Genomic DNA, 15,575 nt, shown 5'->3' with positions numbered 1-15,575 from the left:
AGGAGAGGCCTGGGCTTTGGATGAAGCAGTTGCAGGAGAATCAACAATAAACAATCACGGAAAGACATTTTGGACTGGGATCTTTATACATAATCAGCAAGGGAATAAACAGAAAATATATTACGTCCAAAAAAAGCTCTTAATCCCCATGCCAGACTGTGTTATAGCATTTTGGTGCCGACTGGACAGTAAATCAGACAGGAAATGTTACCAGACTCCAGGGTTGCATGCCAAGAATAGCACAGAAGACAAGATCTAATTAAGACAGAACTATTTGGAGCAAAACCTTCAGTTCTAAAAATAAAAATAAAAAATAAATAATAAAAATTGCTTTTTAGATTTGATTATTATTATTTTTTTTCAATAAAAGAAGGAGAACAAAAACTGAACTAGCTATGCTAAAATGGAAGTGTTATTTGGTAATATTTTCTGTACATTCATCTTAACATAAATGGTACATATTTAGTTGTGGGACACATTGCAGTTTGAATTTGTTCATTTACCCCAAACACTGAAGGTTACTGTAACATTGTAGTTGCTAATGGCTGCTTGTAGTTTAGTGTCTCACTTGAATTTAATGTTTTCCCTAGTAATTGCTTTATTCTACACATTTTTTTAAGATGCAACTTTAAAGTGCATAAACATAAAAATTAATATGTTGGAAGATGGGAGTCCCTTAAAAGACGGTATTTTGGCCAGGGACAGTGCCTGATGAGAGTTCTTCTCTGGAAACATTGGGCGTTTCATCACTTTTATGTTTTAAAGATTTTCTGTCATTTTGTGAGACCCCACTGAATACAGAAACGTTCCTCAAATACACTAAAATTACTCTGGAATCTCAAATGTGTACTTAAATACCCACATTGACCTGCAGCCTTGTTAGGAGGCTTCTACTTTCTCAGCCTCTATAAGAACACTTTCATAACTCTTTTATGCATCAAAGGAAAACAAATGTGATCCAGTGTGAAAAGAGCAGAAAAAAAAACCCCTTCAAGTCAAAGGTCGAATCACATTCTTGAACATTTATTTTTGATGAACAGATTTGACACTTTCTAAATGATGATCCCTGATAACAGCAAAATAGAGGGATGAGAGCCCTGAAGGCTGTCCACCTAGTTCCTCAACTCTTGCTTAAATGGGAGTCCAAACTACAGCTGCACTCTGTGGCTGCCAAGTGGAAGGGGGGGGGGGGGGGGGGGGGGGGATAAAGATAATAGCTTTAAGATTTCACTTAAAATAAATTGGGCAGAATGGTCACTGCACAAGCAGGAAGCCAATGAAAACATGATGCCTGTTAGGCAGTGTATTAGTATGGATGTGTATCAGCTTATTGTCATTCTGACCAATTGTGATGGTCATTATCCTACATCACTAACTGCACCATCGGCCTTAAGAGACAATGCTAAAAGCAAACCCCAAGTTAATTCTTAATGAATAGACTGTTAAATCCTTTTACTCCTGTCATGCTGCACTATTAGCTGAAACAGGAGTCCATCAGAGTAACTGTGGGTGCACAATTTCCACTTCATAATGTGAGGTTTTACACATTCCATGGAAATAACACAGAAACAGACCACATATCAAGAGCTCACCTGCATTGCATCTCCCATAGTGACCACATGTGTTGATATAAGTCTTAATGTAAAACACAAAGCATAAAATACATTGTTTTTTCTCTTGGAAAAAGCCCATAAAAATATCTGAAATGTAACAAAATCTGGCATTGTGCCCTAAATTATGGGCAGGAGCCAGACATGCAAAACCCCAACTCAGTTACAGGTTTAGCTTAAGAACAAGGTTTCATCTACAATAACTCTTCTACATCCCAGGTATAATCAGGTCTGTAACTTTAACACAGTGTGAAAAAAAACATGACAGTACAATCCAAATTAAAAAGTTGAAACTATCAAACAAAGACAGGAACTCAATGATGGATAATAATACAAGTTTTCCCTCAAAAGACTGCCACCAAGGAAGACAATGCTCCTGTACTGTGCATACCTTGCTTTTAGAAGCAAAAGGCTTCAGTCGAGCTTTTCCAACAAAGGGCAGCAGACTCAGAATGACCCGTAACAGCGACGCAAACTGAACATGCCGAGCTGAGGCAGTGACCGAGGAAGCCAAATGGAGTGCTGTTGACATCAGAGAGGGAATTTTCCAGTCCGGGAGCTCTGATAGAGAGGATGTGAGCCTTGCTGACTGCCTATTCAGTCAGAGGTGCCCAAGTGGGTTTCTGAGCCAGTTCACCTCCACTAAGGTCCTTCATGAGCGACTGCGGTCCTCTTGGGTTCCCACCAACATTTTACTGTACAGCTTCTGCTGCTCTTCTTTAAAGGTATCTTTAACCTTTCCACGCTTCAATCCTCCATCCCTAAAGAAAGAGTTTCAAATTAGTGAGAAGAATAGCTGTCTGCCTTATTTTTGACTCATTAACATTATACATGTGTACTTCTTCTGCAGTAACGTTAATGCTGGTGCTGATTGATTAACAGTAGGTGTCAATAAGCCAACATGCACAATAGAACACAACAGAAGTGTAATTGCAAGCATAATAAATCATATTAGATATACCTGTGATTGACAAGTCAAAATGTCAACTATAAAAATATTCTATTCTTCTGTAAGCTGCTTTTAATATTTTCATTCACCACATATGTCAATGATGTGGACATTTTGTTACAATATTAGGCAGAAATGTCTATAGTATTTGTGATTAGCATATAGAAGATATTTGCTGCTACTGTTTATATTAAGCACTTCATAAAGCTCAGATAATTTTAAAATGACTGCAAAGTTGTGGTGGTTGCATAACTAAAGAAAAGGAATTATATTGAATGTCAACACTGTGAAAACACTGTAACAGCTGCAGTGACCATTTGTGTCTCTGTATAGCAAACAAATCTGGCATATTTCTAGCGTTTGGCAGCAATGTGTAGGGGAGTCTGTAAGAACAGTGACAACAAGAGACTGAGCTTTTTCATGGCCAGGATTTTAACTTGTCATAACAGGAAAAGCTCAGATGGAAGTAAAAACATTAACGATGGCTCTGCAGTGGGTGAGCATACACGATACCAGGAACAGAACCAGTTCAGCACAGTTGAACTCCATGCTGTGACAGCTTTTGTGTACAACTTTTTATTTTATTTTATGAGGTGCCAGCCAGGAGACATCCTGTTTGTCTAGTGACACACACACAGCCACACAAAGGGTGTAAGCCATAAATGTAACACATTCTGTTCATAAATATCATAGAATGCATATCTGTAGAAAGAAAACCATAGTAAAAGGGTATCCCAGTTTCTGGCAGCAGCGGAAACGGGACCAATCAAAACAAGGCAAGGTGAGCTGGGTGACCGTATTACCCGCCTGTACTTTGTCGGTTTGTGACAACCTAAAGCGAAGTTGTCAATGCGAAAGATGCGTTATTAATGTTATTGATTACACCTTTGCTTTTCCCGCAATGTCATGTCAGAATGTTTCATAACTGCAGTCAGTCACAGTGTTTGCATGTGGAAGCATTATAAACATTGAGTCGAAGGGGTTTCTCTTACCACAAGAGGTCGACAAGTCCACCTTGTCTGGCTATGGCTGCCTTTACACGGTTGGCAAACTGTACAGCATCCTCACCCTCCTGTTGGAGTAGATTGAGATGAAGATAATAGGCAAACAAGCGGTCATAACAAATAAGTAGCACTATTTACATGTCTATATAAAGCTAATATCAACTATAACATCTTTATTTAGATATGGAGTGCAATGCGTATCACATTGTGTGTTGTGAACGATGGGTTCAGCTGAACAAATTTGAGTCGAATTGTAAGTGTTGAACGCAACAAAACAATTAGTTGTCCTGCTAATATGTTGGTTGTATCATTCATCACAGAAGACCACGAAGTCTCACCTCTCTAGACATGGGGGGAAGGTACCACACGCTGCAGACGATAGCCCAGCTGCTCATCATTCGCAACAGGTAGTTGACCATTCCAAATTTACTGCTATTCCAGAAGGCATCTCCAAATCGGGGATCATACTGTGAGGGTCAAGCACACCACAATGAACAGTCAAACCAGCATTATTTCAAACTTACTGTTGATAAAAAGTGTAATAACATGTAGCAGGTAAAAGTAACACAGTATCACTCTCACCTTGATGGCCACAGGGTAGACTGTGGCACCAATCTCAAAACTGCCCTTCTTAAACATCATAACTGATGTGTTGTTAATGCAGGTACCTGGAGATTTAGAGGAAAAACATAAATTGAGACTTTTGGGGCCTAGAAAAAAATGTATGACTTTCATGTAATTATGAAGTATTTCATTTCTGTACCAAATCGTTAAACTAATTCACCTTCTGGAAAAATAAGTATAGGCAGTTTTGATTTATCTTCTACGTGGTCACTCAATCTGCAAAACAAGAAGTAATAAGGTCATTACTAAAAATCTCATTATTAGATTCTTAAACAAAAAACAACAACATTTCTTCCAAGTTACAAACAAAAGTTACCACAGACACTCAATTTCAATATACAACATTTCTTTGCAATGGCTTGACCTGAAGTTCTCCCCAAATAGACTGAGGGGGGAAACTTCAACAGTAAAAATTCAATAAAATCAAAAAGGTAGTAATACTACCTTTTGGCCACTAGATGTCGGTCTTTGACTTCTGAGCGTTCGAACCACACATGTGGGCAAGCCTTGACCATGGATCTCTGAATGACTCCCATCAAACCACCATGAATTTGACCAACCTGACACCACACAAACATTAAAATAGCAACAAATCTTTTTCAGGGACAAAAATCATTACAACAGACAAGTAGCTGCCAGGGACAAAGTGATCGGTGTCTACTATTGTGTTGTTTTCTGGTAGGCATCAGTATAGTTACCATAGCATAGCAGCCATCACTGGCCAAGATGATAACATCGATCGGTGAGGTGTGGTTGGCAACACAGATTCCTCCATTTTTGGGTTTATTTTCACTGGAAAAGAGGAGACAGAAAGGCTAAGTGTGTTAATATCACAAAGGCACTTCCTGGAGGATTTATTAGCTGAAACAACGTTGAGTGTGGTAGCAGAGTGTCAAAATTCAAATTTAGTGCCCAGCATGACAAGTCTTCTTGGAAGAAACAAAGCAGCCCATAGGGATCTGTTAAAAGTTTGACCCTTGGAGCTTGCAGGACTTGAACATACATTCCAAAGATAGAGTTACAATTTTAAATAGAGAGAGAGAGCAACACTTCCTGTGTCACTTGTGTATTTTTAGCCCCAGACTAGAGAGGAATACATGTTGTAACAGCTAGTCCTAGCTGGCAAACATTGAGACATAAGAAATTATACAGATCTTCATCTGTATCAATGTGTTTTTTCCCCGAAGAAATTGAAGTGCGCCATTATTAAAACATACTTCTCCAATTTTCACAAAGTAACAGGAAGTAAAAATATAATGGTCATGCAAAGTCACGTTCTAAAAAGAAACTAGTTCTTTTTTTGGCTGGTGGCTAAAGATATGGGTTGATAAATTAATCAAACTTCCATCCACATAATAAGGGCAGTCTCACAAACAATGTGCCTCATTCATGAACCGTTCTTACAAACAAATTTGTTCTTAAGTCCCACTTACGAAGATTTTACGAAGATTGTGGCATTCATGAATTTTTTCTTATCTAGGATTTTTTCTTAGGCAAGAACAAATCCTACGAACACTCAGGAGTACTCTTACGCACATTTCAGTGCCGAAATGTTGGCATGGTTGTGTTTTCTTCTCTTGTGTAGTTCAATAAAATGCAATATTACAGTGATAATTCTGTCATATTTATTCATTTATTTATTTATTTCATATTTTTGGTAATTTACAAAGAATTTAAATTCTAAAATAAATTAAATGTGCCAATGATTTAAGATAAATCAAGTAAATTGGAAACATGCCATCAATTGGTAACCCCCCCTCCCTATTTATACGTGGCATTTCTCCATCCAAGGCCCGCAAAACAATGGCATATATATTGCTCCTGCGGCTTTCATCAATGTAAGAACACAGCTGCGAACAATTCTGAGGCTTACGAACGAGTTGGTGAATCTGACTTAGGGTTTTCTTAAGGAACCTCTTAAGAACACCTTAAGAAAGAATCTAAGAAGATTCTTAAGAAGATATTGGTGAATGAGGCCCAATGTCCCTTGATCTCATACTCACATGGCTTCTCAAACATGAATTTTAAATGTAGTCATGCCTGCACTAAGGCTAACCAGAAACAACACCAGCTGTTTCACAGACTAACTGATGCTTTTATCTACTGGTATTTGCCCATCAACTTCCTCCTCTACATCCTGTTGCATGTAGCATCCTCTCTATAAAAGTTGTCAATAGTTATTATGTTCCTCTTACATTCTTACTCTACCATATTTAAATAAAATGTATTCTTCAGCTTTACTGAGAACAAAATCCTCCCTACCAACAGCCACCTGGACCATAATACTACAGCACAATAGGGAATCCATTCAGGAAAATTAATCTTGTGCTTGCAAGACAGCCAAGTGCATTCAGCACCTCAAAGCATTGGGCTTTGTGTTTTAAAGTGACTGTAGCTTGACTGAATGTGCCTTGGCTTTGTGTATGAGAAAGCATTACTGACTAGTGCTTTGTGCTTCACCTGGGCTCATATGACTGCTGCAATGAATACGAATGTACAATCAATCAATACGAATGTACAATCAAGGCCCCAGTCACCCCATTTTATACCAACACTCTAGGTTCTCACATTTCAACTGCAAACACATGGTTTCTGTTCTCTAAGGATAACTCATCTGACATCATGTAATCCCACACAGACCCCTGTCCTGTCATGGAAAGAGATCTGCGGTGGATCATGTCTGAGAAAGAGGAACAATGGGACGGTGTGTGCAAGAAGAGCAGCATTTAAGTGGCTTAGTTCTTTTTCTATTTTATTATATGACCCTGGTTTCAAATTTTTGATAGCTTTAAATAAAAAAATGTACTGTTCTTATCTTCTGCTTAATGTCATGACATTTTAAAAGCTATCAGTTGTAACATGGTTCCTCTTGAAATGTTTGTGTCCTTGTAAAATGTAATGCTTTATAATACACAATTCGTAAGATTTTTAGGGATTGACCGATGTTGTTTTTCTGGGCCGATACAGAGACGCAATAACAGATAAAACGTTAGCAAATAAGGGGGAAAAAACTGCTTGTCAAATATTATTTTCAGAACAATGAGCATCAGTGCAGAGTTCTGCCAAGATAAAATTAGGTTTACTTGTGCTGCTTTTTCACCAAAATTAGCGGGTCTACACAGATTTTTTTTTTAACACGGGTCAACCCGCTAAAAATCACCTATTGACCCCATCCCCACTTCCCACAGGCAAAGCAGCCTGTCTGTAATTTTTATCATCACATTTCACAGCACAGATGCACTGGAAGCAGTTGTAACAGAACAGAAAACAACAGACCACACCCTAAATTCCTTCCTTATTTACCTGCCACCACCGGATGTTGATAATGCGTCATTACTTCATGTGGCACAATTTAGCATGTTCAACTGGGTATTACATTTAGATCAAAGCTGAGCCGAGCCGAGGTGATAAAAACCTGTGTCTACTGCAGAGTCAATTGACCCGGGTGTAAATGCTGAGTGTACACATTCCCATTGCACACAAAAGCCTGATTTTAGCGGCTTTAAGTGGGATTTTTGACCAGCGGGAAGAAAGGTATTAGTGATGTCAATAATCAACAGCAGCACTGCTATACTTTAACTGAATTTTAAGGTACAGACTTTAAACCAAGTGCTAGCGGTGTGGCTACATGCGTAACTTAATTAGTATAAAGGAAAAAGCATATTGCATATCTATTCGTATGTTTTGTGATAACTTGAGATAACTTGTCAGGGCACAGTATGCAAAAGCAGAAAAGAGATGAAGAAATTGACCAACAAGTTGAGAAACTGTATGAAAGTCCTAGGGGGAGCAAATAGAGAAGTAGTCAACCAGCAGCATAAAAAAATATACAGGGTATACCATTATGTTTTCATACTAGGGCTGTTAAATCATCACCTCCATGGCATAAAAATGACTATTCTTGCTGCTATGAACAGCACTGTGTGTAATGTCCTAGTGTTTGTGGCTGACTGCCAGTGCATGGGGTTTGAGGAAACCGGTCTGGCTGTGATGGGTCTCTTATGGATTATTGTTTTGCTTCTGTTATTTCTGTTGAAATTATTACAAAGTCATTTTCATTTGACTAGTTAAATCTTTCAGAGCCTGAACCAACTCTCCCACATATGCTCCATCTACCCTTTTTCACATCCTGTCCTTGTCTGATAGGGACTGTAAACGGGAAGTCTGCTGCAAAAAGTTTACTGTCAATAACAATGAAATTTACTTTGTAGGTCCATTACCTGTCATGGTAGGTTATAATGGCAGTCAGAGCTCTGACACATATTCTGTAGCACATCAAATGGACCTTTTCACTCAGGAAGTTTTTCAGCCTGCAAGAAGAAGTATACAACAGCATGATTTACTTTGTGTGTCAAGATAACAAAAGTAAGAGGATCACATATCACATCCAGGGATCTGATCTTATACTTTTGTACCGCTTGCCCATCTTTCTCACCTTCCATTCGGCAGTAGCCCAACAAGACAGGTGAGGAACACAAGGAGGCCTACGCCAGTAAAGGCCAGAGTTACCCTGGTGGAGAGACAGACAGGCAGGTTACACATAATCCTATACAGAGAGGAGGGATTCCATGTTTTGTTTCAACAATTTTATAAATAATTAGTCTTTCTTCTGACATTTAAATGCAAGAACATGAACCTTAGCCTGTCTGCGCTACAAGCTTTCACTTAACAGACTAACATCTCAGATAACATGTAAAAGCCATGAGTAATGTTATCCAGAAGGGCAGGGTTCTTGTTATTAATTCAAAGTATCACACTCCTCTCCATTTCCCGCTGTCACTGATAATAGACTCCAGAACCCGCATGAGGGCATTTCAGGCAATGGCCAACAGGTGGACTTAATCTGGGTGAACCAATCCTCCAGGGTTGGAGAAGGTGCTGATTAAATTGTGCAAGGATTATACCAACATTAGAGAGGTGAAGATTCCATGCTAGTGGGTGACTAACTGGACTCTGGACACTACTCAACTGGACAAGCACCGAATGAGAGAATCCATTAGGTGGATGGGAAATTAGAATGATGTCTGTCTGTGTGTCGGTGGCCTGATTCGTCTCCCCACTAGCAGCTGGAAATGAGCCAGGCAGGCTTAGTACTGAGTCACTGTCCCTGTGCCTCTCTAAGCTGACCCTGAATGAGGATCTCCCTCTTCAAACTCCCTGCATGTGCCAGCTTTTAAAGTTAGTCTCAAACCACATACAGTAAGCCACAATTTTCATATTCTTTAACAAGGCTGCATGCAGTCACCTTACAAATTTAATATAACATCAGAACTTCCCAGTGTCAGTTCACCACAACATTCATCTTATGACTAGGGCTCCACGTTTTTCATATTTATTTATATTTTGAGCTTTAATAGTGACCACACTACTAAACATAGGTCAGGCCAGCAGAAATAGGAGCACATCAGTCTCACATGTTATTACCAAGGGTGGCAAGTAAAATGTTTAATGAGGACTAATTTAATCACTGAAAAATATGGAATTCTAAAGCGGCTGACCTATACATTTTTGGGGAACAGTTCAATTTTGAATCATGTTTGAATTTTGCCTATTTTGTCATATTTGCTAAAATGTCATTATGATCCGACAGTAGAATAAGATTAGAGGTGGGTAAAAATATCGATTCATCAGTGCATTGCAATATATTTTTTCCCAGTTCAATATCGATATAGAAAATCCTCTGAATCGATTCAGGCAAGCAGCGCCCCCCGACCACCTGCTGTCCTGAAAAAATCCACTGTCTGTGGTTCCACCCAGTGGCTGTAATTTGGTTTGCAAAAATCCCTGCTCCCTCAACAGAACCAATCAGAGCCAAGGGGAGTGTCTGAGAAGTGTCAATCAGCCCCCCCTCCCTTGCGCAGTGCGTACTCAGCAGTGCCCCTCCCTGGTCAGTTTCACTCTATTTTTTAACGACAAGGCTAAGATGGTGGTGGTTACACTAATACTCGCAATAGTGCATATTGCCTTGCAATGTTGCAGTCGAGCTACGTAGCATGTTGCTAAATCTAGCTTGTTAGCTTGTAATGTTAGCTCCGGTGTTTAGCTTTGTCTTTATGGCTACTGGTTAGCAAAAGTGTCTTTCAAGTGAAGTCAATAAATATAAAAAATATTTTATAAATAAATAAAAAGCAGGGGTTTTTATCACTGAGATTTGGTATCAGACACACATCAGAGGATACTCTTGACGTTTGATAGTTGAATCCAAAAGTTAAATTTAGTTAAATGCAAAAAATAAAACAAATTGATATGGAGGACAAAGATGCTGCAGAATCCAAGAGCTGTGTTTTACTGATAAGAGCTTTGAATTACTGACATTCAATATGTGAACATGTGTCGATGTCAAGGCCACATTTTGCTATTATGCATTGTGGTGGTTTATACAGGAAGGCATATATTTCCACTCTAGGACCTCAGTTTTCCTAAATACTTGTGTTGAACAGGGTGCCCTTCTAATATCAAACAGGCTTTCTGTTTGAGGTACAGCTAATACCTGAGAGGCAGCAGGAAGCCATAGCGGATCAGCAGGCCCAGCCCCCATAGGACGGTCAGCCTCAGGCTGATGTAGTGGAAGTTGTTGTTGCTGCGGGTCAGCAGATTCCAGGACTCCAACTCCTCAGCAGAGAACCTCTTGGTCACCTCATCGTCCATGATGCTCTCCACTCCTCGCCGAGCAAAATAGAAGATGTCGGACATCTCAAACTCAGAGGCTGAGTCCAGGTCTCTGTTGCTGCCGCTCCGCCGTATCTCCTTTATCTCCTCCTCCAAAGAGGTGGGCTCCTTGGCAATAATAGCTAGAGTGGCCCAGACAGACAGGATGTCAGCAACACTTGCTCTACAACAAATATACCTTGAGATATATGCACGCACACACAAAAAGTAATCTTACTCTTACTCATCTTACCATTAGAGTAGGGTTTGTACAAAGGGTGATTCTTCTCTTTGGCTCCTCTCTCTATCCTAAGTGTGGCCCACTACAAAGGAAGAGCAAATATGTATAAATACACAAGAGTGACACAAAATACATGTCTCTTCATTAACAGACCTAACTATAACATAGATGTACTAATGTAAAAGGGTTCAGACTCACAGCTGCTTACCTCCAAGTTATCTACTGTTAAGTTAGTGTGGTAGTTAATGTTGTAAACTGTCTGGGTTCAAATTAAACAAAGTTGAGAAGACAAGATTATAAGTTAACCCACTTGGAGTTAATATTAATGGCTTCATCCAAAAAACACTATAATGTGCACTTCTCCTGCTCCCATATGTAGAATTTAGAGTGCACTCTCTGCATGCTAAGATGGGGGAAAAACAGGTTGTTTCAAGTGAGAGGCAGGAAAAGGACACAATGTTCTAGCTGGAAGACAAGCAGATCAGGAAATGATTTAACTGGATGGGTTTCACTTTTCCAACAGTCCCAGACTCATGATAACCTCTAGGTTTGTATGAATCAAACAGTGACAGGGGAAAACCTGACAGCTGATAGCAGATCTTACTCAGATAAAACTGGAATTAGCCTGGAGCACCTGGAAAAACCTTACAAGAATGTTTAGTGATGGTGCCTAGGCTGCAGGAGTCATGCTGAAACTAACACCTCTTTTCATACTTGTACTTACTTTATGTTAACTGAGGGTAAGACATGTTTTCTAACTTAGGGCAAAATAAAACCTGTTTTGTCTATAAAACAGGAGACATTTGTTTTGCAGGCTGGCTGTATCTGTGCTGTATGGTTTGCTTGTTTTTTTTGTAAAATCAATAAAATATATTGCAAAAAAAAAACAGGAGACATGACAGCTAAGTTGGAAAGAAAGACATTTTAACAACTTAAAGCACATACTATTTGAGGATTGACCATATTCAGCCCAGAGCTGTGATACGTCCATTTGATTGATCTACTCTAGTCATATTTACTCATGTCGAATTGGCACACATGGTACAAGCCAACTTAGCATTCATTTGTCTCTTTACAGAGACCTTTAAATCGTGTCTTGACAAGTCGTGTTACTGAGTCAGTGTATTAACATGCAGCTGTGGTTGACAGTTATGATACTTTGGGTGGAGAGAGGTGGAGCAAACAAGCTTGCAAGTGGCTCCAGAGCTGCATGTCAAAAAGGAAGTTTTTACTTATTTATCCCCCATGTAATATTACAGGTGTGGAATTACAGCACAACATCTTTTCACTTAAGTAATCAGGATAAACCGAAACAACTGTGATTCATGCGATTATACTGATATCAAAATAAGTTTAAAACTCTTAAAATGACACCAAAACATACTGGAATTACTTTACGTTTAATAATAACAAAGTTTTCTTTAATAAATCACAGAAAAGACGGCTTTTCTTTTTAGTCAATCTTTTATTGAAGGTGATCGTGAGGTCCACCTCCATAAATACATGGTGTGCAACTCCCTGTAGTTCTTTAGTTTGGAATCTATATTATTCCGCAATTCCAATACAACTTCTTTGTGGGGGATAAAATGGGAAGAAGGAGCATTTAAGTACTGTGACAGGTTTAGGATTTTGGAATGACAGGGAAGGGAAATCAATAGGATTGTATGTTATTAAGCTTGACCGCTGTTTCAAGTCACTCATGAGGATATTCACAATAACTGCGACTATGGAAATTCACCATGATTAACTTAACAAGTGTTTTAATTGCGATCTGCAATAAAACCGTACAACATCCCATCACTACCTGTCACAGTGTTGAGCTAACAGGGACACTCAATACAATACTTTGAGCAACTACTTGAAAAAACAAAATGCTGATGTAGGTAGGACAAATGAAATTGAAATTTTTAATTTAAGCCTGAAAGGGAGATCAAGCAATGAGACGTATGCAAATAGTTCAAACAAGAAATCATTGCTTTAGCTTTGCACAGTCTGTCCTTTGACCTTTTCTCTGAATCTAATAGTTGTGACTGGAATAACGACCTAAGAACGTCTCTCATGTCTCCCGCTGGTCCATTTATTTCTGGCAACAAGACCTGCTCTCAGAGGTACACGCTGGAAAGTGATGACAGCTTTACTCATAAAGATACACCAAAGACAGCAGAAAGAGAGAAACTGGATAACTGTGTCTGGAGTCACATAGGGGAGGAGACCATTAAATGGTAAACAACTAGCCTCATTGCACATTAACCTGATGCATTAATGCCATCACTCGTGATTCAAACTCATTTCTAGAAAGAAAAAACATGAATCAGTAAGCAATATTCCAGGCTGCTGGGGCCACGTCACAGACAACAGCTACTGACAAGGTCTGTGCCTCCGTTTTCTCCGGTTACATAACGAGGGAGAAATAGACCTGAGGCTGGGATGTTAATCTGTATCAGCCAGTGAATAATACAATGGCTGGCTGGATGCTAAAGGCAAACATAGAGCCTGCAGGTAACCAATGGCTTGAAATATGCATGAGAAGCCAGAGATTTCTTTTTATTAACTTAACCAGAAATTCAGCTTTAAATAACAGCTTTGCAGAAGCCAAACCTATTTGTACTGATTAATGGGGAGACAAACGGTGCAAAGACAGAGCAAACATAGGCTGGCCTTAAGGAACGAGGTCAACAACTTTGACAAACTAGTTTCTAACGAATCAGGATGTTTGGCAGAAGCAGGAACCTGGCAGTTAAAGTTGTATCTGTGCAAGAACACTAATGCACCTTCACACAAACTTTTATATTGTGTGTGTGTGTGCGTATGCTGTGTTTCCACTACATCCTCAGCTTCAACCCAAAAGTGATCATTTATGAGTGACACAACACATTAAATTGCAATTAAAACTCACATACCTCAAAGATCTTTAACAAGGTTTTCATGTAGAGACGTCGGATGCCAAAAGACACCCCAAAGATGGCAGGCACAATAATGAAGACCAGCAGCAGGGTGAACCACACGGTGAAGGAGATGCCGAGCAGGATACACACCAAGTTGTCAAAAGGGTTGAAGAAAAGCACCATTTTGACTTCAGGAGGGAGTTGAACTCTATCAAATAGTTGAAATCAGCGTGCAGAGCAAATGGCAGTGGAGGTACTGCTCTCCAACTCCTGGCCCCAAGTGGCCCTTATCTTTTGTCAGAAAAAGGCCTTCATGAAGATAACTAGGGGATGGAGCTTCTCCTCACACTGCTCACAGAATCAACACAAATAGATGAGGCCATCTTGAGGTTGCCCTCTTGGGCAATGTCACAGAATTTCATTGTTTTCACCATTAATCTGCCTCTGAAATTCAGGTGAATTTAATTCCAGGACAAGGGAAGTCTTCGAAGCAGCGGTGATGAAATACAGGCAGGTCTTGCAGCAGATGTCCTCTGCTGTTTGTGCAGGGCGTCCCGCTGGCAGAAGAAATGTAAACAATGAAACAAAAACAACTGTGCACAGCAGGTGGTTCTGTTGTCTGGGCCAGATCCAGGGGCTCCGCGGCTCGGTGTCACACAGATCTGCAAAGATGTAAAAACAAACGTTGAGGGTGATCCATGTCACGATATGTTCTCTATGACCCAAGTACTGAATCATGCAACACTGAAAACATATCCATCCCCTAGCATTCTCCTTAGTATGGATATTAAAACAGCTTTAAACAAAGTCAATGCAAGCCTTTGTCTGTTATGAAAAACTGACGTCCCCAGTCCAAAGTGGAAGGTTAATTATCAGTCATATATCCATGTTCAGTGAAGTTTACGTGCCAAAATTGCTGTTATCAGCCTCGGTGCAGAGATAACGTCAGAGGCCCTCTGTCCTCATCCCCTGTGATGATGCTGCAGGACGGCTAACGAGAGGCTCCATCCCGCCGCGTAAAAACCCCACCGAGTTAGCTAGGCGCATAATTAAAAACAGTTCCCGGCTAACACTTGCTAGGATAATTTAGCCACCACAGACACAATAGAGGAGGAGCACGACCTGAGCTAGCGACGGGTCGCGAGACTGAAGACTCCTGTACTCATACGGATGATTTAAAGTCTGAAGTTAGCTCGTGGCCTCCCAGCTAACGGTTGTGCTAAACGTTGTCTCCTGGCGCGCTCCGGCTCGAGCAGCTAGCTCCTCTCGCTCAGCCCTCCGGAGTAACGTTACCGTCCCGGGGGATACATGAAATGCTGAGCCGACCTTTTTGTTCTCAGCTTGGACTCGTAACGTGGATTAGGTGTCATACAGGCTGCCCTCCGAGCACACCGTTACCATGCATTTAGTTCAAAAGACTTGATAGTTAACGTACCTTCCGTCACGTTATGTTCCAGCGCCGGTACAGTAGGGTTCCTTTGGCCGGTCACTTGTCTTTGTCTTGCGGACTGTAGCCAAACTCCACCCGGCGGACAACATGGGCAGACAGCGGGCGGCTCGACGCTGCTACGTAATTAAAACGAGCAGCCCTCAGCCGGACCCACGTAGCAACGC

The 15,575-nt window shown here is 40.3% G+C and overlaps 1 protein-coding gene across 1 annotated transcript; it reads right to left on the bottom strand.

The window, feature by feature from the left end:
• Positions 1–1,002: 1,002 nt before the first annotated feature.
• LOC115581514 (glycerol-3-phosphate acyltransferase 4) lies at positions 1,003–15,570 on the bottom strand. The gene is made up of 13 exons (XM_030416654.1): positions 15,397–15,570; positions 13,977–14,623; positions 11,089–11,158; positions 10,678–10,978; positions 8,623–8,697; positions 8,408–8,497; positions 4,886–4,979; positions 4,632–4,747; positions 4,348–4,403; positions 4,146–4,231; positions 3,902–4,030; positions 3,552–3,631; positions 1,003–2,371 (listed from the first exon to the last, which is right to left on the bottom strand). The coding sequence occupies exons 2-13, from the start codon at positions 14,142–14,144 to the stop codon at positions 2,263–2,265; spliced, it is 1,374 nt and encodes a 457-aa protein (XP_030272514.1). The 5' UTR covers positions 14,145–14,623; positions 15,397–15,570; the 3' UTR covers positions 1,003–2,262.
• Positions 15,571–15,575: the final 5 nt, after the last annotated feature.

The sequence above is a fragment of the Sparus aurata genome, chromosome 5 (genome assembly GCF_900880675.1).
Source record: "Sparus aurata chromosome 5, fSpaAur1.1, whole genome shotgun sequence".
Lineage (NCBI taxonomy): Eukaryota > Metazoa > Chordata > Actinopteri > Spariformes > Sparidae > Sparus > Sparus aurata.
This window is presented reverse-complemented; position numbering and strand designations above follow the sequence as displayed.